This window comes from Tauraco erythrolophus, chromosome 5 (genome assembly GCF_009769465.1).
Source record: "Tauraco erythrolophus isolate bTauEry1 chromosome 5, bTauEry1.pri, whole genome shotgun sequence".
Lineage (NCBI taxonomy): Eukaryota > Metazoa > Chordata > Aves > Musophagiformes > Musophagidae > Tauraco > Tauraco erythrolophus.
This window is the reverse complement of record NC_141469.1, coordinates 242,737-270,499: the sequence shown is the minus strand read 5'-3', so window position 1 is coordinate 270,499 and position 27,763 is coordinate 242,737. Positions and strand designations below refer to the sequence as shown.

At 44.1% G+C, this 27,763-nt stretch overlaps 1 protein-coding gene across 1 annotated transcript in view; it reads right to left on the bottom strand.

The window, feature by feature from the left end:
* Nucleotides 1–27,763, bottom strand: part of ANTXR2 (ANTXR cell adhesion molecule 2) — a 67,065-nt gene that overhangs the window by 19,036 nt on the left and 20,266 nt on the right. The window contains exons 8-10 of the mRNA XM_086611955.1: nt 20,180–20,240; nt 18,998–19,093; nt 14,505–14,574 (exon numbers count right to left, since the gene is read on the bottom strand). Of these exons, the coding sequence (XP_086468081.1) occupies nt 14,505–14,574; nt 18,998–19,093; nt 20,180–20,240 (227 nt within the window). The remainder of the gene's footprint in view (nt 1–14,504; nt 14,575–18,997; nt 19,094–20,179; nt 20,241–27,763) is intronic.

The window sequence follows — 27,763 nt, the reverse complement described above, 5'->3', positions numbered from 1 at the left end:
AAATGCCAAACAATTCCTGTTAGAGCGCGTGAGTCGGTGGAAACAGCTCCTCAGAAGGGGCACAAAAATCTCAGTCCAGCAGAAACAGCCAGGAAGAAACTTGCCACGAACCGAGCAGAAGCACACGGCAGGGCTGCTCGGGCCGGTCAGTGCAGGCAGCAAACGGGGAGCTTACCCGTGTTTTTTGGGGGTGCTGCTGAGCGAGCTCCTGTCCCCCTCGGGGGAGAGCAGGTCTGCTCTTCCACCACCGCAGCGCCTCCGTACGCTGTTCTGGCACTACGGAGCGCCCCAGCCAAGGGCACCGATAACGCACGTGTCCAGACGGGAACCCACCGCTCTCTGACTCCCACCGACCGCGTCGAGAGCGAGCTCCGAGCCCCCAGTGCCACGTGCCCCCTCGCTGCTGTTGAGCTCTGCGTTCCCCCAACCTTTAGCTGTCAGACGGTCTGACAAAGATCCCCCGCAACAGGCTCACTGAACACATCAGCTACCAGCCCAGACACAATGCAGCAGGCACCACCAGTGTCCCTACCGACTTCCATTCTGATACACAGCTGCAGGGATGAGCCACTGGAGATTTTCACAGGAGCGGATCATACTCGCTCAGTTCTAGAAGCCACCGAGTGAACTCATACAGATAATTATCTCATCTTCAAAAGGATGAACCTGTCAACATATAAAATCACTTCTTTCCTGCAACTGTCACGTCCGTAGGGTACAAGAAACGTGTTTTTCACTTCTTAAGCACCCACCTGTTTGGTGGGCTATGTCTACTTCTGATTCGTACCAATGTGACCCCTTCGCATTTGGAGTCCCAAAAAACAGGAGCCCTATTTCTTCCACTCACTCTGTCACAAACATCCAAGAGAACGACGTATACATTAATTCAGCTGGTGTCCACTAGTAACCGTCCACATGTGTGAGGCTTTTAGCTCAGCAATCTGCATCCAGTACTTTGAAATAAAATGACACTTGGCAATGATTCTATTTTTTGGGCACCTGCACTTCCCACTGGGGACTGTCCGTACTCGGAGCGTCAGGTTCCTTCATTGAAGCTCAAACCAGCAAAGAGCTGAACCAGCCTGTGCCGCCAGATAACATTTCTAAATCTTTGGGCCTTTGCTGATACTTTTTTCTGTAGACTGGAGGAATACGATGTTAAGGGTTGAGAGGGTGCTGTGATTTTTCATGACAGGCTTAGCTCAGGTGGGAAGGAGCAGCAGAGATCTTGGTCAGCCAGCCCTAAGACGGTACCATCAGTCCGCCTGGTGGAGGTGATCCCAAATGCCTCAAAAGGTCTCGACAGGCAATACATGCCTGGGTTTTTTCACAAGGGCATGTAGTGACAGGACAAGGGGAAATGGATTTAAGCTGAAAGAGGGGAGATTTAGATGAGATATAAGGAAGAAATTTTTCCCTCTGAGGGTGCTGAGGCACTGACACAGGTTGCCCAGAGAAGTTGTAGATGCCCCATCCCTGGCAGTGTTCCAGGCCAGGTTGGATGGGGCTTTGGGCAACCTGGGGCAGTGGAGGGTGTCTCTGCCCATGGCAGGGGGGTTGGAACTGGATGATCTTTGATCGGTACCAACACAGAACCGAGCTCAGCGGGAACGAGCTCCAGGGAAAGGCGAGCGCAGCCCTGCGCCCCGTTCCTGGGTACACAGCAGTGCCACGGCCAGCACCTTCGCACGGCTGCCAGGCAGGACGCTCAGCCCTCTCTCTGGTCTCCCTGGCACAGCACTTGGGTACGGAGCAATCGAAGCGACAGCGAACTCGAGCTAATAAGCGTGTGTAATTAACACGCTCCGCAGGTACTCACAAACTCTGCTGCTTTTTATGTACCACAGGTCTTGTGCCATTTTCCAGTGGCCCATATTTTTAAAGCTATTTCATTGGCATAGGAAGAACTGCGGGGTTTTTTATTTCCAGTTCATAGCCCTTGTTCAATGTAGAAGGGATTTTCCCGTATTTTCGCTGTAAAGGATCATTTTCTGGATGGGAATCAATTCTGGAAAACGTAGTCTGAAAAGAGCTTTTAAAAAATGTTCTTATTTATGACCAAAGTTAACTACAAGACTCTTGCAACTTTAAACTGCATTGGTTGTGGCCCAGTGGCCGTTCTAATACGTAATTTACCAAAAAATGTAACTTGAGAAGACCCAACAATTGCAATTCTTTCTTTCCTTCATGTCCTTTGCTGCTTTCTTGTTAGAGAAGAGGAACGTGGCCCACTGCCATATGTCACTACAGCTCTGGTCTAAAGAATTTCGTACCCTGTGAAATACAGCTGACATTTCAATCCACAGTAACCTATTTGCAAAGTATTCATTTGCTCCTTGTTTTATGAGTATATAAAAGACTGCCATTTTATGACCCATTAAAAAAGATGAAAAAATTAAATAAAATTGTGAAAGACATTTGCTGGAAGTAATAAATAATTTACCTCCAATTTTCACGCACTGAAAATTAAACTGGCAACTGCTCAAAAAGTTATTAAAATTATGGTGACAAAGGTATTTCAGAATCAAGTGCCAGCATTAAAATAGCTAAAATGCTGTACATAGAAAGAAGGAAAAAAAAATAGATGTGTATATATATAAAAGGGTGCTTCCCTTAACAAAAACCTACCTCTCTGAATTCATATAGAGCTTTATTACACAAAATTTGGGGGGGGTGTATGGGTTCTAAATGTACCTGCACATACATGTGCATCTGTGCGTGTTTGCGCAGGAAAAGCAGCGACAGTGGTGGGAGAAGGGTTTGGTGGAACTACTGATTTCAGCACAACTTTTTGCACACCTCTCACGTCACCCCCATGTAATTTACCATCCCCTATACAACAGCCTGGCAGCACAAAGGGGTGCCACCATCACCGTCCTTTATTTTGATCGTCGCCTGAAGGATGGGGAAACTGGAACGCACTGGGACCGGCAATGGCACGTTCCGGTTTGTGACACAGGAATACCGCTGCTCACAGCAGGAGCCAGCACAAGGTGCCATTCAGTGCCAATATTTCGAGTGTGAGAGTCTGAAGGAAAAGTGCCTTTGCCAAACAGCACTGACCCCTCCTCAGAAGACCAACATTTCAGTGCCAGGTGAGGCAGCCTCTGTCATGCCACCCCTCATTTCTGCCCGGAGGCTGAAAAGCAGGTCGTGGCATAGACCAGGAGACAGCTAATGCTCAGCTGTAGGTTAGAGGAGACACCTGTAGGCCTCTGAGCAACGGGCAACAGCATCTTAGCAAGCTCCAGTCTCACCGTATGGACACGGGGGTTTCATGTGACCAACCTGAGTTTGAAATCATTGGCCATTCTTTACTGGGGATAGAACTAATATTCACCCACACATTCTCATCACCTGAGGCACAGAGTAGCCATTCTCCTGCTCTCAGTTAACAAACACTGCAGGACCACAAATGAGACTCTGGGTGGCCGAGGACACATTCCTGCAGCAGGAGCAGGCAACACAAAGCCACGGAGGAAGGCAGTCCAAGTCCACGCTTCTGGTCTCGCTGCCCTTCCTCGATCCAGAGTCCCAGCCGCGTGAGGACAACAGTTCCCCCGGAGCAGGGTTACAACCCTCGCCTGCCAAAGCTGTGCCAATGGTCATCTGTGCCTGGGCAGCACCGGAAACACTACACTGGAGTCCATGGGAATTGTACTGGGGACAGTTAATCTGCAGGTACAATAAGCAGTCAGAGTTGTTTTCCTCTCTGAACCACGCAGGCACCAAAAGGAATAGTTATTTTCCCCGAGGACGGCAGCACCAGCACTTTATGCAAATCATCATGGGTTTCTGTGATTTTGGTAAAGAATTAGTACCAACTCTCCCCCCTACTTCTTGGTGTAGCTTAGCACTGACATAAATTCACCTTCCACTTCTCTCAGGACTCCCTCTCGTTGCCCCAGCATGAGCTCACTTTCCCAGCGGGGTGTTCGGTACACGGGCTGGTTGGGCTCAGCTTTACACGGGCAATGGACATGGGTGCAGAGACACATCGTGTGTCACGGCTGGGAAGTGCCAGTGAGTGTGAACCAACTGGAAGCCAGCAATGAATCAGCTCTGGACTCATGGAATCATGGGAACCTGCAGTAACAGGGTATGAAATGTCATTATTATGTTAAATTAGTCTATTAATTCAGCTCAAGATACTATGTCCACTGCATAATATTAAGCACTTAGTTCTGCTCACGCACTCTTAATGCTCTGGGAACACTGTGTGCCCTATTGAGGAACGTGAAGGACTGCGCTAGAAATTACTACTGATCTTAACATCAGATCCATATGTCTTAGGAGCCAGTTAGCCTATACAATTCATTGAGGATGTTTCCATCTGTGAATAGTTCCCATTATAATCTAATTGTGTCAAACTAAATGTATTTCTAAAATATTTTCAGTAGTTAATATTTATAACAGACATTAAGCCTAATCCAGTCATACTTCCAGTTTTTCCCCTACCTGAGTTTGTCTCTAGCTATTTTGGAGGGGGGGGAGTGTACCATGTGAACAAGCAGTGATGGGTAACCACACTTTTTTACTTTTGTTGGAAGAAAACACTTGCATAGAAAAAAAAAAATTGCTTAAGTGCTGGTGCTGAAAATATACATTAAGTGTCAGAGACTTTGCAAAGAAAGGAATTAGCCCAGGTGGGAGAGGATTAGGATTCACGTCAGCTCTCTCTAGCCAGCTCTACCAGGGATCAACAGCTGTTTACATTGAAGGATAATTTTAATATCACATCAATGGGCCTAATTAGTGATGAGTACGTCTTTGATGGGGAAGTATTCCAGTCACCTGAGCAGGGAGGCTCTGGAATGAGAACAACAGGTGAAAACAACCTGATGTGGGGATGGATCCTACCAATGGGCACAAGGCACTCAGGGCTGATGAGGGCAACAGGAAGTGAAAAGGGAGCATGCCTTTCTTGTTTCCTCTTTTTGGGGTTGGCAGTGGCTGCATCCTCACACCAGAGAGCTGCTGGGCTGCAGCACGCAGGGAAGCACAGGGGTTTCAGGAATAATGACCAGCCAAGAGAGGCCTGTTTTGCTCCTGAAGGATGGAAGCTTCTGCTGCAGTAGCCGACTGCCTGTTCTCCAGCACCGAGGGCTTCCCAAGGTACTGACTGCTGTGTAGTTACCAGGAGGGAACCAGCCATGGGGGTTTGTGGTGCTTTTCCTTTTCTCCAGTAATGACTGGCATTGTCTGGAATGGGAAGTGTATTAGCCAGCAAGCTACCTCTTACCTGAGAAACCTTCTTGAACCTGACTTTTATTTGTGCCCCTTTTTTCTGGATAAAGTGTTCTTCAAGCAATATGTAGTAATGTAGCTGATAGACTAAGGATGAGTTTTTTTCAACTGAGTCCATAAAGGCGCACTTGAAAATTTAAACAAGTTGCCTAAGTTTCAAGTGGCTAAGTACTTATCACATGCCTTGCCCCTTGTATTAATGAGTGTTTTAGTTCTATGGCGAAATTCATCATTTGTTTCAATAGTCACAAATGTTGTCACTAAGGCTATTCAGTTACTAAAAGGACAAAAAGAAGGTTAAAGAAACTTGTGAACTGGAAAGAGAACAGAAAATGCTTACACAACCCTTGAAATTTTTATCTTTTCTTAACTGACTCTGAAAGATGATACTGAAGTCAAATCTGCAGCTTAAATCCAATTTTCCTTCTTTGGCACTTCTCTGCATTTGCAACATGTTTTCCCAAATTTTACTTTTCTCAGCCAAGGAGAAAAAAGTGACAAAAGAAAAAAAAATAATAGTTAGGGTAGCCATAGCCATCGAAAACCACAGTAATTATTTCTTTCCTCTGGCTATCAGCTACTAGCTTCCCTGTCACAAGAAAAGTAAATTCTAAGTTAGAAACAACTTTCCTTAATACTCCTTAAGGCAGACAAAAGAAAATTCTACTCGAATGAACTTGACCAAGTTATGGGCTTGTCTGGTTAAACAGGTCATCTCCTATGTTTAGCTACAAGCTGCAGAAGTGGCATGGTATGTGAGTATTTGTATGTAGCCTCTGCAGGAGATACACCTGGGGGGACTTGAGAAGGGCATGGTTTAAATGTATATTCAGACTGATTCAGATTTTTTTCGTGTATGTACTTGTATTTTCTCTCCATCTGATAAAAGAAAGCACAAAGACAAAGGTTGATTTTTAACTGTTAGGGAGTTACTAAATTACAGAGCACGGAAAGGTGGCATGTAGGATGAGCACAGGGGTGATTTTCGATTCTTGAATACATGTGTTGTAGGCAGCGTGGCTGCTGGGTGGAAGCTGTGTGTGAGGGGTGTTTCAGTGGCTGCAGTGGTCTGCTCAGCCCATGCTGAGCTAACATGTGAAAACTGGTGTTGGGTGAGCTCTAAATATGAGCTTATTGCCTGCTCCTTTTCAGTGCTTGCAGTCTTGGAAGGAAGTACAACTGCGTAATCTTAACAATAAGTTAGTGACACTTTTTGTGGGGAAAAGTAAATCCCCTGGCACACATTTCCAAAGGCCATTATATGCCTCCTTTGAGAGAACTAATGACACTGTACCAGCTCTCTTGCTACTGAGATACTTACTTTGTATTTGCCTGAAGAATCAGGCCAATGTTTTTAAAAGCACATTTAACTATACCATATGCCTACTTAAATCCTCCCTATCACACAAGTTGTAGGATGATGCTCTGGTTCATTCTGTTCTGTTTTCCTTCCTTTACAATGTGTTTATGTATATTTGTCCAATTTGTTCTGTTCCTCTTGCCAAATTGCAGGTTTGAGAGCTCAACTAGGCAGGGGCAGCTGTGCTATTGTTGATGGCTTACAAAAAGGTCACAGACTGAGCCTGTATCACTGGAACTGGCAGCTCCTTGTTAACCAGTATTGCATAGGCACAGAATGATCAGGCTTCACAGACCCTCCAAGTAGGAACCAATCTTACCTTGCCCCTCGGTAAGCAAGAACTCAAGTCTCACTTTTAAGACAGAATTTTAGTGCACATTAGTCTCTTGCAACTTATCTTGCCGTTTATTGATTTTATTGACATAATTGTTCCCTCAGTCTGGAAAAAAAGTAAATTTCAACAGCCTCCTCACAAAAAGCCAAAATCTGAAAACAAAGTAACAGCTGAGTTGGAAGCAATCAGTTACTGCATGTAACTAATCTTAGCTTTTTCATGTGTGTGATTGATAAGAATCACCAGCTGTTCCAGCCCAGGAAGCTACTGACCACATAAACAAGTAAGCTACAACAAGGTGTAACCCTGGAAAGAAGGTTGTTTGAGAATCTAGCCCAGCAACTCCGAGTAATGAAACAGCAAGGTGGGAGTGTTCCAAATGCCCTTTGTTTGCTAAGAGAGTTCAATCTGCAAGGCCTGTGAATGCCAAGTTATTTGACCCTTGGGTGGCCTGACACATATTCCTTCTCCTGCTGCCTTTCAGATCAGAAGCCAAGAGTCCAAAGGTATTTAAAAGGGTGTGTCTTACAGCTACGCATTTAAAATAGCAAGGAAAAAGGAATGCAAGAGCTGGAGCAGAGTAAGGAGATGAGACACAAGTCCACAGACACTGCTCTGAGACTGTACAGCTGGCTTTGAGGCGGTGTGTCTAAGGCGACTTCACCACTGTGCTGTTAATTATTTAAAGGACAGCACTGGGGAAACTACCATCACATCTGTCACCCACATACAGGCAGAACCTTCACTCATGGCAGCACCAGATGTGTTTATTCGAGACATGTACTAACTAGATACTTAATGAGTTAGAGTTATTAGCCACAAGTTAATTAGGCAAACATATTAAACATCAGTCACTTTACCAAGCATCACTTCTAGAAGACTAGTTTTACTTCTCCCGAGCTGTTATGAACCAAAGGAGAAAAGAGGGAAAAAGTAAAGATGCCATGAAGAAGCTGCAGTGAAAAATAGATTTATGAAATCTGATTACTGTGTACTAACAAGAACAGCAGTGTTGCAGGTAATTGCCTTCGCTCTGTGCCTCAATACTGCAAGTACACTAGTGCATGGGAGGGAGCAGTGAAGCTGGTTTGAGGGCCTCCAGGTGTTGGAGAAGCAAAGTGAATTAACAGAGAAAAAAGTTTGTTAGTATAGTCAGGCCAAACTTCAAAAACAAGGCTGGCTTCACTGCTTCTGCATATGTTGTACATAGGTCTGAGGATGCCAGCACTTGCGTGGCATTAGGCTGGCATGAGGAGCTCAGGAACAGGGCTGGCATATGTAGTGTGTTCCCCAAGAGATGAGACTGACAGCTGGTTTGGAAGTTTCTGGCTCCCAGATTGATGTCACAGGAAACAGTGGATGGAGTGAAGGCATAACATGCTCTGTCTCTGGGCTAGTGGGGCAGGGGGGGAGTAGTGAGGATCCTTTGTTAGCAGCCTGCCATGACAACCCTCTTGTCCAGCACCTTTCAGCTGTTCTGAATGAGCACCTGTCTAGAAATCAAATGAGGTACTTGGCAGGATGGAGCCCACAATCCATTCATCTTCACTGGGTCTCTTTGCTTTCATGTGTCCCTGCTCTTCCTCGTAAATCTGGTGCTGGTATTAATAAAAAAGACACTTTGAAACTGGAAAGCAAGAAGCCAAGTACCACTGTCCCAGTGTCATGGAAATAGCTTTCACCCAAAGCACCTAGAATTAAACATGAAACGTGTGCTTCCTGTGTGTATGGAGAGGTGGCTTCCCAGGGAGGCAGAAGGGGAGGGCCAGAGTGTCAGTGGCAGCTTGGGCATCAATTCCTGGGCTTTCAGCTAGTTTTCAGGTTTTTTCCTGCACAGCTGCCCTAAGTGTCCAAGGCTTTTCAAGTAGTGAGCAGGAGCTTATTGGTGCATCCTGCGAACTGCAGCCAACACCTTGTAAACAGGCTCCCACAGTATTGTTTGACATGGATTGGTCAGAAAACCATGGGAAGAAACGCACTGGATTCTCACAAGTCTATTTCTCCAATTGCACAGAGCTACAAGCTCTTCCAGAATACAGAACCTTGGCTGCCTTGAAGCCTCTATTGAGAGATGCTCTCAGCCATGGTTAACTTGAAGCTTGCAGTTAATGCCCATTGTCCTCAGCCCTGCACGTGATCCACAGCATAAAGCAGAGCTGCAAATTCTGCTCTAAATCTGTACTTCACAGCTTAAGATCACACTACCAAAGCTTGGGCCACAGAGAAAAAGCTCTTGCCTCTGTTCAGGCTATCACAGCCTCCAACAACTGGTTTAGAAATGGAGCCTGTTTCAGGACTAGTGGGAACAAAAAGAGACAGCAGGTAATGCAAACTGTCAAACCAAAACGGCTGGACAGCATCAGTAAACATGACAGGATCAACCGTTTCAACTGTGGTTGAAAACATAACTCATTTTCTAAAACTGAAACAAAACCCATAAATAAGTTTTATTGTCACATGTAGAGAGGGTGAGAAACCTTGAAGAGGAAGACACATGGATGCAACAGGTGGTTAAGTCAATTCCAGAAATAGGTCCTACATAAAACAAGGAGATGGTTACTTCTTTCCTGCCTCATCGTTTTATTTCAAAGGGTTAAGGGACTATGTGAGTTGTAAAGACAGGATCAAAAGGAAATCAGGGATGAACCATATAGAAACAAAAAAATAATAATGTAAAGACCTGGGAAGTGACAGTACAGAAAGCACACAATGCTGATGGTGTTCGAATTCCCTCTGAGCTGCCATCCCATTCACAGATGAGAGCACAACAAGCAAAGCAGCTGTTGTCAAGAAAAGAACAAAGACTGGAGTGACACAGGCTCCTCCAGTGAGAAATGTGGTTAATAGCCAAATAAAAGCTTGTCTCAAGGTAGAGCTCACAGCTCAAACTCAAAGCCATGTGCTGAATCCTAGACATCATTTCCCTTTGTTTTCTTTCTAGGACAAAAATAGTTAATTTTTTTTATGGTTTTAGGAGTCTGAGCTGTTCTCCAGTTAGATTAAGACTTGCATTAACACTTGCTCAGTAAGGTTAATTTTTCCCTCAGTAACTCCTAACTGGAATGTCTGGATGGGATGTACGTTGAAAGTTGCCATTTAACTCAGGAACTTGTGCTGTTGCTGAGAGCTCTGAAAACTAGCAATACACAAAAAAAATCTGATGATGGCTAACAGATGATCTCATGCCTTATGTGCTTTGTTACAAGTGAACTGCACACTGGAGACTTAAGTCAGCCACTTGGAAACTGGGGGCAAGTCAGAATTTGGAATACAAGTGCGGAATTTTTCCTTCCTACCATGTAGAAACTAATTCCTATTTAATCTTTGCTCTTTAAGTGCCACCAGCTGTTCATGGTGGACAGGGTATAGGAAGGGATATATGCAAGCTGATGGCAGTGTGATTTCAATGGAGGGCACATGAGGTCATCAAAAAAGAGTAGTGCAGACTGTACCATCTCTGCATGTGGTCTGATCATAAATTCAAGGTAACTGCCAGCAAGGCTTCACTTGCAGTCAGGCTGATGCTTGAATTTGTTGGGTTTTTTGGTTTTGTTATTCCTTGAGCTTAGAAGCCCAAGAAGTAAGATACTGCCTGCTTCTGTCCTAGGATGCCCCTCAAGTGCCCTGCACTGCAAAGGTGTCCAAGTGTCACTCAACTGAGAGGTGGAAACCCTGTGATGGTTAAATGAATGCAGTGGTCCCACTGAAGGGTGTGTTTGCCCTTCTGTTGCTCTTTGGAAAAGCATAACCAACTTGGTGCTCAGACAGACTTAGTCCATGTGTTTCAAGTTAGGAGGTTTTTGGACCAAGGGGTAAATGCTTAATTTATTTTGTGAGCTAATGTTAGGGCAAACACTATATCAGTTGAAATGTAGGATGCATAAAGGTGGAAGCTGGCCAGCCATGCTGCAGCTGCATTAAATAAGTTTCTGTAGTACTCTGGGCTGTTCTATGAACAATGATATTTTCTCAGCCTGTTGGCTCATATTGATTAATTCCCTGCGTAGCCTAGACATAACTTTCCTTGTTTTGCTTACATGAATATCTTCACAAGATCAAATTGGATTTTTTCAGTAGGCACTAGCAAATATAAAATCTGTAGTACTCCAATGAGAAACTAGAGTTCAAACAAACTGAGGTAGTTAAGTAGTAGACACGGAAACATTCGTTACAAACATTACAGTAAAATATTGTATTATTTGTACTAGTTTAAACTTCTATTACTGTCATCCACTCAATAAATCAAAGAGAATTGGTCAATGTTCAGCAAGAGATGTGATATGTTCTGATAGTCCTTGCATTGAAGATAGAGGGGATTTCACCACCAGCTTAGGGAACACAAGCTATCTGTCTGAAGTCAAGCCTACAGATGTATTTTCTGAATCCATACTCAAAGAACAGAGTAAAATGAAGAAAACAAAAGCAAAGGTAGCCAAAGAATGTAAACTTGTAAAAAACAGACCACTATTTCCTGCACTGCTCTTTGAAAGAGACAAGGGCTCTCTTTTTCTTTCCCAAGTACAGCAACATCTAAAGTAACAGAGAGGTCAAAGAAATCTCTGATTCAGTTGGATTCCCTTGAGCTGTGACAAGACCGCAAATTCAAGCCCGACCTAAGAAGGAAACCTATTGTTTCAAATATTCTGCAAGACCCTAAAAATATATGGGTTTTAAATAGTCAAAGCAGCAGAAGCTGAGTCCTTTCTAGTACCAGCTTAGCTGTCACCTTACCCTTGCCCTCACAGTATCTAGAGTCATCTTTCAAAGTACGTGGAGCAAAGCAATTCGACTTGGGTTTATCTCCTCATCCTCTTCCTGCAGAGTGTTCACGGTACTGTTCCTTTTTGGGTTATTTCAATACTTTACAACTTTTTGTGTAAAGCATAGGTTGCTCACATTGGAATCCCAAGTAATTCTCATCTCTTAGCTCATCAGGGGTCTCGTAAAATGAGCTGGTTTTGTTCAGTAGACTATGTAATTTTGCACTTCACAAATGGCATGACAAGGTATTTTGAATGACACAAGCAGCACAGTCATGTTGTCACATAACCTGAGGATACCACATCCATCTGCTACATGGCACTGGGAAAAAACAGGCTTTGAAAAGAATGCTTGGTTAAATCCACAGCTGGCGTTTCGGAGGCTCCTAAATAAATGCAGCCAGCAACTGGGAACAAAGTAAAAATACACCATGGCGTAAGTCCAAGAGACCAGAGGTCTTGTACCAACCCAATATCTTGGGTACCTTGGTGTTTTATCTATTCCATGAGGGCTTCTATTGTTCTGTGTGTGAAAACTGCAAATTCATCAGGAAACAAGAAGTGTTTCCAGTTAGACAAATGAGTTATTTCATTTTTTAAATAAAACATTCATAATTCACTGTAAAGTCAGTCTTGACTGTTTACTCAGGAACAGAGCCGCAGGTTTAAAAGCAAGCCAACTTTGCTTGTTGTACTCTTAATTCCACTAAAAAGAGCATTAGCAAAAGAGCAGACTGGTTGTTGCTACATTAGTGACTAATATTAGCTCGGCTACATGAGGAATTACTGGGAGTTATCCAGCAATAGTCTGAGCTGTGCCAATGCAAAGTCAAGAGTTCAAGTATGTACATATCTTTTATAGCTGTCAGTCTTCTGCATTGCAAACTGTTTATCTCTGGGCCAAAGCTGTAACTACTTCAATATCAGGTTATGGAAGTATACTTCACATATTAACATTTGAAAAAAGTTTTCCTGTCAATCTGTACAACTTTGTATTGTTGATGCTTTTTCTCCCAAACACCACTGAGAAGTGCTGTAATTAGGTGCTTGATCCACATTGCAATTACTTTAGGGTGAGTTGTCCATTTCAATTATGCTTCACAGACCAAACAAACTCTTCACAGAATAAGAAAAAATGCATGTTATTCAAGTAACTTGAACTGTGCTTTCATCTATATCAACACTGCATGCACACTCATTTGGCAGGACTGGCTGTTGACATACTCTCAGACTAACAGTGTGTGGAAAAGCATTTACAGCTTCAGGTCTTGGGCTGCTTCACACTGGGGCCTAATTTGCTGCTGCTGTTCTTCCATTGTAAGGTAACTCCATGGGAATACTGGGCACGGAGAGGAGGGGTGCTTAGCCTGACTGATGGACACGGTTCTGATGACAAAACTAGTTCTTAGAGCTGCATGTGATGCAGCTCTGTTTGAGCTCACACAACAGCTGGGTACAGTTGTGGTGCACAACTGGCATGTCACCACGTCACTGGTTAACACCAAGGCACACAGGTCTAAAACAGCTGCTGCACATGGGACAGGATCCATCTTTTGCACAGCGATGTAAAAGTCAGGAAAACGTAACGCCATTAAAACTCATCCTCTTCCTCTGCTCCCTGTGTCACTCCCACCCGTGCTGGTTTCCCTGCATGGCTACAAACCAGGGCTCGCTCTGCAGAAGGGAGTTGTGGCTGCTGCACCGAGGCCACGACGCAGCTCCTCGGCAGCGATTCGCCCTGCTCTGTTCCACTGGGGTTATCACTCAGGTTTGCTTTATTCTACTGCTTTCCAACTTTTTTCTTCCTGGTTGCTATTTAATGCACAGAACAGATGTGTGTTTGGGGTTTTGCTATGGGTCTTGCAGCACAAATGAGGCAGTTGATGGTTGCTTAACTCAGAAAAGTAACTACTAAAAATCATCTATTCCATACATGTGCTTCTTAAACTAAGAACTGCTACAGAAAAAATGGCAATGCAGAGCTGTAACCAATTGCTGTGCTTCCTACTGGATTAATACTAATCTCATCCCAAATAACTCCCTGAGACGAGCCACTTGCAAAGCAGGGAGAAAGTCAACAGCCCGAAATCCTTTGCCCTCCTACAAGGCCGAGACCTGACATCCAGTTTTCCGACTTCTGATCAGCTTAGAATTTCACAAATCTGAACGATGAAGTTGAAGTGATATTAAAAGCCTGGGGCATGTCTGAATTTGAGAGGAGGAGGGAAGGATGAGCTCTCCAAGGGCCAGAAGCACTGTGCAGCCCTGGCCAGTGACACTTGGAATAAGGCTGGAAGCGCAGTTCAGCTGCAGTGCTGTTAGGAGATTGCTGCCGTTGTTAAATTAGTGCCTCGTTTTATCATGGCGTGTTGCGCCGTGGTACTCATCTTGACACATAATTTTAATAATAGCTTGTAAGTGTCAGTGATAATGTAATCTATTTAACAATGAGCCTAAAGATTATCCAGAAGAGAGCATATTATGCCCTGTTAAAACAGCTAATCTGCATAAAACTTATGACAAGCCAGACCTTTTCAGTGTTTAATAAACTGGCTGAATATTCATTTTTAAGGCACTGTCCAAATTGCTTTGGTCACAGATGACTATTTAAAGCCCATTGCAAAGCTGGCAAATACACCAGGGAAATAACACAAGAATGAGAGGAAAAAAAAATGCAACAATAAACCACCTCCCATAAAAACAACAAAAGACTGCCTCTAGCCAAAACCTTTAGTGATTCACATCAGCAGTAACTGGTCCAATTCCAGCAAAACACAGGGTGACGCTTGTTTCGAGTACTTACTGGCCACTTCGGTACAGGATTGGTGCAGGGCAGAGTAAAAAATCAGATTCCACAGTTTTCGGTTTTTCATCTGGAAAAAAACAAACGAGTTGAGGTGAATATACTGTGCTGCTTAAATGAGAAGCTGCTGTGTGAAGGCGCAGTGAAGTCCCTTCCCTTCTCACAGTATGGGGGTTACTGGTTTGGTCATGCCTGGGACTTGCTAGCAAGGCAGGCGGGTGGTAGGGAATAAAACTGCTGCTTTTCTCAAGTGGCACCTGGAACCTACAAACCTGGAGCTGGCTGCAAATGGGAGCGTAAGCCCATGTGACATTGCTTACTTGATTTTACCCAAGTTGGCTCATGCTCTTGAGCAGAGAGAATTTCACAGAATCGAGACCATTTTTGCAAAGAGTGAGACCTTTATTAGGGGTTTCCCAATATTTGGAAGATGAAGCTTTGTTTCTAATTAGCTCCAACTCTGTGCATTGCACTCAAGGATGATTTTATCAGTGGCAATTGGAGTGTCTATTCAGTGTTTCTCATTGTTTTGAGTTTCTAGCTATTGGCACATCTCTTAAATTTATAAAGCATCTATTCATGGAGCGCTGTGTCCAGCGGACAACTCCTTTCCTGCAGCTGTGAAAAGGAGAGGAGGGAGCTCTTAGTCCTCATGTGTTCGGTAAGCTGGGAAAAACTCTGCTCCTATGTGCAGAACGGTGCTCCCCAGCTTCCCCGCAGTAGGACTGTTCACTTCTGTACTGGAGCTGCTACTGCAAACACGGACTATTTCCTGACTTCGGGGTGAGAGCAGATAAATGATCTGCCAGATAAACTTGGAGATGACTCTGTCCTGCTTTTAGGGAATGAGCACACATACAAGTAGTGCAGAGGCAGCTGAAGGAGGAGCTGTTAGCGTAAATGAGCTTTTCTTATGTGCTATAATCTCCACTGACTGCTTGGCCTAGATCTGGGGCTGGTTGCGAGGTGGGGAAGAGGGATTAGCACGTTGCCATATGTTTTTGTCTTAATGGTATGTTTCATAGATTATTTTTCTATCCCGCAGCTACATTTGGCAGGTTTCCTTTCTAGCATTTGGTAATGGTTCTTTATAAATGCAAAAAGAGAAGCATGCCAAATGAATCTTTGAAAACCAGAGGAAGTGACAAAATTAGAGTTTGCTTGGAGGCTGGTCCCAAAGTGGAGCCCAAGCCATGGGTAAGGGCTACTCTAAAGCTGAGGAACATCCTCATGCAAGTACCCTTAGTTATGCCCTCAGGTGGTAAGGGATCTGCTGACAGACTGCCAGTTTTTCATAGAGGAGAAGGCAATGACACAGGAAAAATTCTGGTTTTTTGGGACCATGTCCTTTGTCCTGCCACTGCTCAAAGCGCCCTTGCTCCTTTTCTGTCCATCCTAGCTCCACTGCTCTCTTTCAGCTTTCCTCTGAGACAAAAGCACTCGGAGTAGGAGGGTTCCTGCCAGGGGAGGGATGGCATTATGGTTCCTTATTTCCTTCCGATGCTGCTCCCTAAACATCTGCTGTGGTCCACTGCTGAGGACCAGAACCTGGGTGGGTTGTAGCAGGCCTCTGGCCAGACCTCATACAGCAGATTGTGTTTTTACACCGCAACGTCTAACTAAATGGCTATGCTGGTTCCCTCCTTTTGTGTGCTTTAGCACACCCTTTCCTGAAACCAAGAAAGAAGAAAAAGGCAGCGCAGAGATCTCGTTGGCAATTCTCACATCAGACTCTAGCAAGTATCTGTGGGCTCCATCCTGTGCAGGTGCAGTTATTTCTGCCATGGCAAAGCAGATGTGCGCGTGCTGTACAGCCATAAGACACTGAACAATCAGAGAATGGGAGAAACCAGAGTTGTAAGGCATTTCAGAAGGTGATTTGAAGATGGCAACAAGCTTCAGACCCTCTTCAGTGACACTCTACTAGGCTTTCCAGGTAATGCACTCCATGCCTGAGAACCATTCTCCTAATACCTCCCCTACATCTGCTGCAGAATTCAAAGCCTGTTGGCTCTTGCTCACTTCTCAGTGGACTGGGAGAGCCCAGCTTGTTACTTTCAGCCCTGCAGCAGCCCATACTTAACGATTACTTTGGCCATTCTTCCTTCCCTGTAGACTTAAGAAACTGAACTTTCCTGCCCTTCATTACAGCTTTTGTTCTGGACTTCTAGAGATCCTCATCAGCTTCCTCTTGACACTCTCTGCAGTGGAGTAGTCTCCTACTTAGAGCACATCACAACCCAGGTTCCCAGGGGCTATGGCTGGCAGCGCAGCACAGCCCTGCATTCAAAGGGTGTCACAGCCGACCAACCATTAAGTACAGTAAGCCCATTTGTGTAAGCTGCTAGCATTGCTACTAACTAAAGCCAAAACTTATAGTATGGTAATCCCACTTGTCAGCAGGACGGAGGTGTACACTGGTGATGCTTATGGAAAATGGCTAAATCCCTCCTTCACTCATGTATTCTATAGGTCCTTATCTCCACTGGTGCCTTAATGCACTCCACCAGAACATACTGAACACTACAAATGCCACTACGAACATAACCATATTGACAGAGGTATCAAAACACTCTTCTGAAGTAGGTTTGTGTTATTAATTTCCCAAATGGATGGACTGGGGCATAGAGAAGTGACTGCTCATGGTAAACAATGCGTTGGGAGCAAAGCAGTCCTGATGCAAACCAGTGACTTTGAACTGAAATTTAAGTTCTCATTATCTTCAGGTCATGGAACTGATGTCTCAACTATTGACCCTTGAAATGAATTCTGTTCACCTGGAGCTAAGCTAGTCTGTTTCCCTGCTTCCCCAAGTAAGACAGGTACACCATGACAGTAAATACACAACTGCAGCAATAATTTTGCCACAGGGCAAATAGTAACTATGCAGGCAATCTGTACAACAGGCTGAACTAAGCAAGCTAGAGTTGAACACAGGAAACAAAGGTGACAACTTTCATTGAAACTGAAAGGAAATTTACACAACTAGATTTTAGGTACACAGGCTGCCTTCATCCCAAACTACTGTGCTATTCTGTTTTTCTTCCAAATCATGTTAGGTATTTAGCAGGCAGGAGAGACTGGCAGCCCATTGAAGTATATATGACATTCAGAGTAAGGAAGAAAATGTACTGGGAACACAAGTTCAGTTGGGTAGGAATTTAAAACAGGCTAATAGAAAAATCAGACAGTATATAGGGAAGAAGAGTTAGGCTTTCTCTACAGGTCTGTTTTAGGCCATTTTCCAGTCTGGCTTGCTTCTAAGGGGTACTGCTTACAGCAAGAAGTTGATACTAGACATCACTTCAGCTTCTGGATATAAAAACCAGCAGAGGCTTCCAATAATGACTTATTTTCCACCACCATTTACTTTGTGCCAGTTCAGGGAAGAGAGCAGCATGAGGAGACTAATCCAAACTGCAGCAAGGCTTTTCATCTACCCTGCAGTAAGTTAAGGCACTGCGCAAGACAAGACCAAGTCCTGAATCTCTTCCTGAAAATCAAATTCTTCATGAGCATACTTAATTTAAGCACATAGCTAGAAGAAAATAGTCTGCAATATCTGTTACTTTTAGAGCTTTTCTAACTTCTGCAGAATTTCACTCAAAAATTTCACCAGTGATACTCGTAGTTGGACAAAGGAATAGTAAGGATTATATCATCAGGCCAGTGGTGAGCAGTACTAATAAAAAAAAAACAACCACTCATGTGCACCCTGCCAGAAAAAAAACAGATGAAGCTACAGAGCAAGTGCCTGTAGAAGATGCCATGGTCACTCTGTCTGCAACAGAATTCCTTTCCACAGGTCAGGAAACTAGAGTCTAGCTAGGATCTGCTTGTAAAGAGACCCAGTCCTAGAATGGGCTGTTGGGAAATGAAGCTGATGAACCACGTCAAAATACGGGGACAAAATGGCAGTGATTGTTGGAACTTAGCTTTATTCTATGCTGTTGCAGGAGCTCCAGAAAGAAGACTGACTCCACATGATGGAAGGGGACCCAGGCAAGGCCCGGAAACAAACAGCTCAACAGCTATAGATCTGGTACACCAGACAGAATGGGAAGAGATGCTCCAAGGTAACAAGGTAAGAGCACTCTGAAAAATAGCGCCTTCGGGAATCACAATGAGAGCCTATGTCGTAGCCGGGGTCTTCCTCCAAGAAGGGGTACTTGGTTGGTATGCTCTGAGGTCCTGTTTTTTTCCATGGCTACACATCTGCTTAGTTGAACATCAGAAGCCAGACAGTTATCACCATGTTATGTCACACAGCCAGCTGGGTTGTCACACAACAGTCACAGTTTACAGCTGAGGGCAACTGGTAGCAAATGGAAAACACTGAGCAAGATGTGCAATAACTCTCCCTAATTCTCAGAGCTCTCCTGTTTTCCTCTTTGATATTTTTGTCTTTGAATTTGAATCAAAGGAGGTAACAAGGCACAAAATAAACCACTTAGGTAATATCAAGGCAGATTATCTCAAACTTGAATACTTACGAATTGTAGTTCCATTCACTTGATAGGTACAAGTAACACCATCAGTTCTCCCACCGAGGGTTAAACCACTTCCTCTAAGAACAACTTGAAACTCCTCTGGAGAGAAAAGCAAAAACCCAAAATGATGGATTTCTAGTGCATTGCAGTAAGTTACACAAAGAGAATTGCAATATAGCCTGCAATAAACGAAGCACAAGGTACCAATGCTTCAAACTTCATCAGGTCTCCTTTTGAACTGACCAGATACTGCACTCTTCAGTGAGGTCCCTATAGGAAACATCAAGACTTGTTCCCAAGTCTTATTTGCTGAGGAAGCCCTATTAAAATGGAAGTTTTATGGACTATCAACAGCATTTGGGGCTCAGTTGGACAGTAAGAAGCATTTTCTCAGTGAAAACTCTAACAAATGAGAAATCTGGGTCTCACAACAAGATGATTCTCCAAGGCCCACTTAGTGCCAGATGAAGAAAACACTTCTCAGTACTATTTTTGGAGCCGCGTAAGGGCCACAGTATTTGGGAACTGTGCAGAGGAAGAGTGAAAACGGTTTGTTTACCAAGGCCAGTGATTTCATTGAAATGATCTATGGTTTTGCAAAAACGCTAGAATAAGGAGATTTTGCAACTAATTTATTTTGATTGGTCTAAAACTGTGTGGATTGTGAAACTCCGAAAGAAAACAAGCCCTTAAAATTCAGTGTGACTCCTCTACTTGATTGCTTTTTTGTGCAACAAGGGGTACATTTGTTGAACACTTGGCTGCTGAAACTCCACAAATCTGGGGCAGAGCACTAGAAACATGGCCATGAAATTATATGAACACAGGTTATCAGGATTTGCGGAATTTAACTCTGTGACTACAGGGAAAACAGTGTGTGTGTCTTGGAGTAAGCGGGATCGCTTGCAATACCAGGGCAAGTGCAGAGCGTGACCAACAGGAGACAGGAAGATGAGTGAATCTCTAACTCTTAGACACATTCCCTCAGCTATGCCAATGGGCCCTGCAAGAGAGCTACTCCGAGGAGAAACATGAGTCTGCAGAGAAGGCTCTCATCTGTCCTCAAATCCTTGAGAATGTTTTTAGAGATGGTTTATTTAAACCATCTGTGGGGTTTTCCTTGGGGCAAAATAGGGAAATCCCAGTCCTATAATAATGGGATATTATCTTAAAATAAGACCTTACCTCCCACACAGACACTGGATGGCTCCAAATACAAAATCTCGGTGCAAGATTGCTTCAAAACCTATGGCAAAGGAGGAACCTAGTCAGAAATAGGTTGAGAGTGCTATTTCAGTGAGAAAAAATATTTTAAAACAAATGCTGGTCCTGAGAAGATCAACATGTGCAGCTACAGGTTTGAAATGCATAAGTTAGACTTTGTGTAGGACATTGCCTTGACCGTGTTCAAGTTCTGCTTTCCTGCAGTCAAGTCTCCAAAGAGTTGGTGACTTGGGTTAGTTAAACCCGGGACAGCCTTCAAAATGTAACCATGTCTGATATTTCTGTCCAGATCCCTAAGTTAATTTTCCATGATCCCCAATTCTAATGTTTAAGCCAAAAATTGTTCATGACCCTGGTCCAAAACCTACTCCAGTCAAAAGCAGTCTTCCAACAATCTGCAGGTCAAGCCAAGTGCGTGTTACCCAGGGGCTGACATCCTGCTGTATGGGAAGCAGAGGGAGCATGCACAGTGTTCTCGACTGTGCTGCCTTCTGTCAGACGGGTGTTTTCCCTGCTGTACCAGTCAGCCTGCTTGGGCTCTCCAGTCAGTCAGGGAATGTTCTTCGCAAGGGCGGGGAGGAAACAACACTCCTACAAGTCACTTAAAGTACAAGTAAGAGAAAGGAGGGACGAGACACCTTTGGGGTGTACTTGCCAAGGTCTCAGACACTATGCTTAGTTTCAGCCATGCCATGTTTTGCCATTTACAAACACAGTGATGGAGTTGTCCAGGGTCACTTAAGCAGAGGCATAAATAGCAGCCAGGTGTTGATTACTACAGGTCACATCACCTTCCATGCAAAACCAGTGCATCTCAGAAGTGGTGCGTCGAGCTTATCGGACTACAGCTGTTGCTGGAATCAAAGTGTGAGGCAGTACCTTGCTCCCACTGCCAGGATCCCCATCTCTTAATTGTTATTGTTGTGGAGGAGATGAGATATTGATGGCCAAAATGTTCTTGCTCTCCCTAAGCAGGTAAGGGGATTGCTGGTAACTCAGGGGAAAGAGTTTCTTGTGACTTCTGGGGTTAAACAAACACAAATGATCCACAATTTAACTTCCTTCGACCCTCACATGATCATGTGCGATTTGTTTCCCAAGGGTTTTTAATTTTCCTCTATCTCAGAAAACATTCAGAATGTCTTCCTACAGCTTTCCCTGCAATAAGGGGTGTTTCTTCAGCAGGCATTCATATGTAATGCTACATCAAATCAATTCAGCTGCTTGTCATCAAGTGCATTGCACAAAGTCCTGGTCCTGTCTCCTCTCTGCCTTCGTTTGCCAAACCTGTGCCTGCCCCGGAGCTGCCCTATGTGGCAGTGAGTCTTACTCTTCACTCCTTGTTCCTTCCTTTAAATACCTTGTTTTTTACTCCATCTATTCTATTTTCTAGTTATTTCTGTTGCTACATAGCCAGGCTCAGTAGAAACAATAACGTCTTGGTCATTGTTATGACAAAAAGCATGCCAAGGTCCAAGGAAAATAATAGCCTGGCTCACTTAAAGCTTTCTCTATCACCTGTCTTCCAGCGAACTGCTGTGCACACTTTAACTTTTTAGTGTTTCAAAACCTATTTATAAAGCTTACACAGTATTTTTAAAAAAAATAATCCTAACTGATGCATACATGGGGATGAAACACACTGCTAGAGATCTGTGGAAATAATGCAGCTTGGAGTTCAGTGCAAGCTGGCCAGTTTATATCAGCTGAGGATCTCATCTCACTTCCAAAATAGGACTTAGCTTTTTGATTCCTAGTACAGTGTAGAGAGAGCAAGTGTTAAGTAGCTTATTGGCAGAGGGAGGAACACTTTGTGCTAAATAAAACAAAAAGATAAGTATTTTATTCCTTGTCTGTAAAAGCGTGTTGTGTTTGTTATTTTCCTCTGGAGAGACTACCACATGAGTAGTCCAATTTAAGTTCATGAGACTATAGACTTGCTTTAATATGAAGTACAGATCTAGCAGTGGGCAATAACAAAGCCCACTGATTTTATTTTTTTTTTAAAGCAGCACTATACAAAGTGGGAGTAACTTTCCAACTCCTATCCTGCCTCCGTTTGCCCCCTGTCTGAAGTAGGGCCACATGATGAAGTGGGGGGACAGGGAGAGGGAAAGACAATGATGGATGTAATATTTTCTGGGCAAGTAGTATTTCTGTAATTACACTGTATCTGAGAGTGAGTTCTAAGACTTGATTTCTAAATGCAATACAAAACAGGAGAAGAACTTATTTGGACATGCTTAACTCTCTTTGCATGTAAGAATGAACTGGAGGAGGGGAAACAACCCTAACTGAGCTAAAATATGGCTTAGATTAAATGATCCCAATTCATGAACAAAAGTGAATTTCAATATAGGGTTCAGGATAGACTGAATATGGCAGCATGGAATTAATATTCATACATGCAGATGTGCTGCTTTTGACACACAGCAGGAAAATACTGCTGTTCTCCACTTGGCTTTAGAAAGTTAGACTGCTCTGAGATCCTCACTCTCCTGGCAAGGATGATGCCATTTTCACCCAAACAAAGCTTACATTAGGAAAAAAACACTGTGAAAAGACTAAAATTTCTTTTTCTAAGTTTTAGTTCTTTTCCATCCTTCAAAAAGCTTGACAATCCATGCTTTAAAAGAAAAGGCTAACAGTATCGAAATCTGCCTTGTCCCTGAAAATATTTACCTTCATCATCAAGTAACCTTTAAAAGCAGAAATAAAAGAAACCTTGTAAAGAATTGACTGGAATAAAGTGGAATCAACCTAAAAGCGTACAGATAGCTCTTTGCTCAGCCTTTTATGTTCTGGATTCTTCTCAACACTCCCTCTAAGCCACACTGGAACAATATGCAGAAGGGCTTTTTCCAGCGTTTAGGTAAAAATCAGAGCGTTCTTGCGAAGGGTCAAAAAAAACCCTGAAAATACTTTCAGACAGCAGTCACCACTTGTTCTTTCACATGCAGGAAAGGTAAACATATTTTCGCATCTTCAAAGGATGTATAGAAACTTGTGGCCTTTCTTTAGTCTTTTCTATCTGTTTTAATCTTTTTTTCTCACTCTTTCTGTGCAAGCTGTTCCTTCCTGGCTAGTGGAGTGCTCTTGAATATTAAATTCATCTCTTTTCTTTAATAGGCATGATGTGAGGGGATTCTACCCATTTTATCTTAGGATCCATGTCCATTGTTTAATATGCCTTCATATCTCTAGATCAGGGTTGTTATTATTTGACTCCTTCTGGTAACCCTGTGGAATGATCTTGCCAAGACAGCTGATGAGGGATTTTGCAAGGTGCGTGTTAATTTTGAAAGTTTCCCTTTTCGAGATGTCGGTGCTTTACTGCACAGTTGAAGGTTGTAAGCACCAGGTGCAGGCACAGTGCCTGGAAGCTCTCATGTGCACCTTCAAGGCAGTATCCTGGCCACTTCTGCAGCCCAAAAGGAGGGATCTGACCCACCTCAACAGAAAGAGCTTTTAAGGGAGCTGTCTCAGTTGTGTGTTAAGGGAGCACATTTAACAATGGCCATGTACAAACCAAACTATGCATGTAATTTCACTGCTCTCCTCCCCTTCCTTGCCTCCTGCCTTCCAAAAATTTATAACTAGCTTCTAAACTATCGCACTGTGAAAGTCCAGACTGCAAAGTCAGCAAGATTGAAACGAACTCTGCAAAAATCTGTTCTACACTCCCTCTTTCCCAGGTCAAGATACTCAGAGTATGATCTGGCATTGCAAATTCGTTGTTTAGAAACATACTGCCCACAAGAAAAGTTGAAATAATTACTATATAAGGCCATCCTTGGATAGGATAGCTAAACACTCTGCAGACATAAAACAAGTTCAAATAAGACTATAAATTGCCTTAATTTAACAGCATGCAAGGAGAGACTGAGAGCTGATGTCACCCATTACATCTCCAGAGCTCCACACCAAATACAGGGCTTTCTTGTCTGGATCTTGCACAGGCTTTTCTTCTCGCCTCCCCCCTGAATGCCACCAGTTCCAGAAAGCAAAGTTTCCCCCCAAACACAAGTGAAAGTTGAAACCTGTCAGTCAGTGTCCTGTAGTCTTTAAGCTTCAGAAATGGAGAACTGCAGAATGGTCCCTCCAACTCTGAGACACAAGTGTGCCCTGCAGAACTGGTTACAGCAGGAAAGGCACAGAGGTGCAGGGAAGGGGGGAGGATCAATCAGAACCACAGCTGTGGGCTTGCTCGTTTAACCCTTGTTAACAAATGTGTGGCTGCTGGAAAAAGACAAGGCAGCAGAGTTCTGTTCATGGTAGACACTGTCTTGTACTTAAAAGGAGAAGTGAAATTCGGGCCCCGAAGAGCCTCTTGTTCAACAACAAAACATCAGCAGGCCAGGGAAATGCTGTTCTGCAGCTCCTCCGTACTCAGAATTTGTTACATCACTGCCATGTTGCAGCAGTCGAGCGTCTAAGATCAAAAAACAAGTTGCTACGCTGTTTTCTACGAACAGTTGTTACAACAGCTACCTGAATCACAAGCGGCACGAACGCAGCTAATGCTCAGCACCGGGAATGCTGCTCGGCACAGCTTCCCAGGGCTGGCAGGCGGCACGAGAGCCTCCGAAGCTTTTAGGGAAATCCCATCTCGTGGCTGCTATGCCAATGGATGCGGTACAGTTTCCATAGCATTTCTCAATAATGCAAGCTCATCATTTCAGAACACTTCTCAGAGCAGAAGTTATCAAAATCAAGGCATCCACAATGCCCCACAGGCAGTGCAGAGCAAAGTCACCCCTGGTGTAAACTCACTGGTGGGTGCTGGGCTTCTATTTGGCTAAACTGGCTTGCCTTTTCTGAAAGTGTCGCTTGTAACTGAGCTGCCCGACTGTGGGTGACCAGCTGTCCCATTCCCTGTCTGCACGAGTAAGTGAGCACGGCAATATTCCATTCAGTGCAGGGGGATGAAGGCCTGGCTCGCAGTTACACATGGCCCTTGCTGGATCATGGCTTTCATGTCCCGTACGGAAAACTAGATTGAGCTTCCTGCCACAGCAGTCCCGCAGACCCTGGCGTGCACGCAGCTCTCCAAGGCTCTGTGCTTCTGTACAAGCTCTATGTACTTAACTCTTACTGTCAGCTTACTAACAGCAGCCAAGCGTGCAGCAGTGGGAACCAGAACGGATAAGCTCCTAAGCCAGCTAACCGGCATTCAGATTTTCTCAAGTCCTGCGCGGTGCAATTGTCACCCATCTCCACCTCTGGAGATATTTCAGAGATTTACAAGCCACAGATTTGTGCTGCATGTAATTTTAATCTTCCTCAGGCACAAATGATTACACATGGAAGATTTCCCTAGAACAGCCATAGACAGACCATCCACTTTGTCAGCTTGTCAGTTTGGGACCACCTTGCACTTGTCGCACTTTCTACTGAACAACCTGACTGCTCATCAGTACTTAAAATCGATATCAAGCCTGGTCAGTGGCATTGATTTCTATGCACTTCTCACCAGAAGGTTCCTGAAAGCTCACACAAACTTCACAGCCCGCTTCTGAAATAAGTGGTTTAGCATTTTTGTTCCTAATAAAACACTGAATTCAATTAGAGATGTTTCACAGAAACATCCTCAGTTTCTGACCTGTAAGTGTCTAAACTGAAAAACAGAATCATGTTTTGTTAGATTTAAGCTGCAGAAACAATACACCTACGCAAATAATTACAGCAGGAGAGAAAAGGCAGCTGTCCTTGCAATAAATTGCAACAAGAGCCAAATAACCACTAGTGAGCCTTATGTCACCTTGTTACAGTCTTTGCAAACTCCACCTCTGTTTATAAATTTTGCCTTGTTGTAGATTTTGCCCCGTGCAAACATTTCTTCCTATAGAAAACATGCCTTCTGCATCTTCCAGTATCTCTTTAACTTGTCACAGACTGGGCACAGCTCTGCTTTGACTCGCTTTTCACCCCTATTACTGCTTCTTAAAGGTTCTTGGAGTTTAAACAGTGAAGCAGTACAGCTCCTGCAGCTTTTTAAGTATTTTGACTGCCATACACTGGGAACATACTGTGGAACAGAGCTGTACCATGCGGTACAGGGTTGCATGCGGGCTAAAACAACAACTTTCCTCTCCAGTGCTTTAATGAAATTTCATGTTCCAAGAAATTGTGAGAACAATGCACAAGTAATGATCCACCAGCAACCCAACTGTACATCGACAATTAACAAAACACGCTAAGTGTCAATTCATTTCACAGCACCGTTCGATTTTGCTTAGCCCCAGTATGCAGTTCAAAAGTTTTTGGCAGCAGTCAGCACCATAAATCATAACTCGCATGGCATCTGTTCCTCCCTGGAACTGTACGCTGAGTTCAGGATTTGGAGCAGGTCATCAGCACAGCTGGATTCTGTAGTGAACCACCATAACAATTTTTAAGTCTACTGTTCTGAAACTAGAAAGTGGTACATGGCTGTGTAAGCTGTTTGCGTCCTGGTGACGGTGACCTGCTGGAGGAAGGGAGCTCTTTGACATGTTTTGAAGGGACCTGGCATGCTAATAATTTTGAACAACTAAGGATTTCCGGAGTCACCAGTGGCCTTTAGTCCCGATGGTTCAATCCGAAACACACATCTCCGTTTGCATCATTACTCCTTGGAAGCCTATCCCAAATGAGGCTGGCTTGACTTTTCAGAGGGGAAGGCAATAACAGCTGTTCTCAGAAGTGTACGTACTGTAGTACAGTAGTAGTATATAACACTGAGTTTTAAAGAGGGAAAGAAGATTGTTTTTTGAATGTTCACCTTAAAAAAAATCATCTTATTTGCTTCACTCAGGTGTGCAAGATGTGCAGAACATGCCAACAGGGCCATATAACCGCTCCCACAGTCTGTATGCACAAACATATTCACAGCAGCCATTAGCTTGTGCCCACTGCGCTCTGAGCTGGCACGGGGAGGACTCCTGTGCCAGCCACGCGGGCGCTCGCTGCGAAACGCCTGCTGTGCAGTTCAGAAAGATGGCCAGCGCGCACTGAGCAGACCCTTAAATGCTCGTCTGACAGCAAGCTCAAGACAGTGGCTTTTTGGTGCAGGTATTCATCTCCTTTTCCTTCCTCTCCCTTCTAAATGCAGGGTTCATCTTTTTCTCTAGGAAGGCTACGAACACAATGCCTAGTTAGGAAAATGTAATCAACCACAAGGAAATCGGGTCTAGGAACTATGGTGACCTTCAAACATGTTTATCACCGGAGAAGCTGTGTTCTTAGTGTGACACGCAGCCAGGATGTGCTTTCCCTCGTGTACCGTGGCAAGCGCCGCTCCGTTAACCAGGAGACCTGCACCGCCAAGAGCTGCGTCTCCTTGGGCTCTGCCCTCGGTCGAGACACAGCAGCAAGCACGCTCAAGTCAGCGACCTACAACTTCGTAATCATTGCTGCAAAGCATGGATGCTTAATTTGATAGAACACACTGAAAGAAAGCGGGCAGGAAAGGAAGAGGGCACATGGTGCAGGTAACTCGCAAACAGTGCCTGGGAGGGCCCTGGGCACAGACGCACATTTAAAACTGCCTTTAGCATTCCTAGG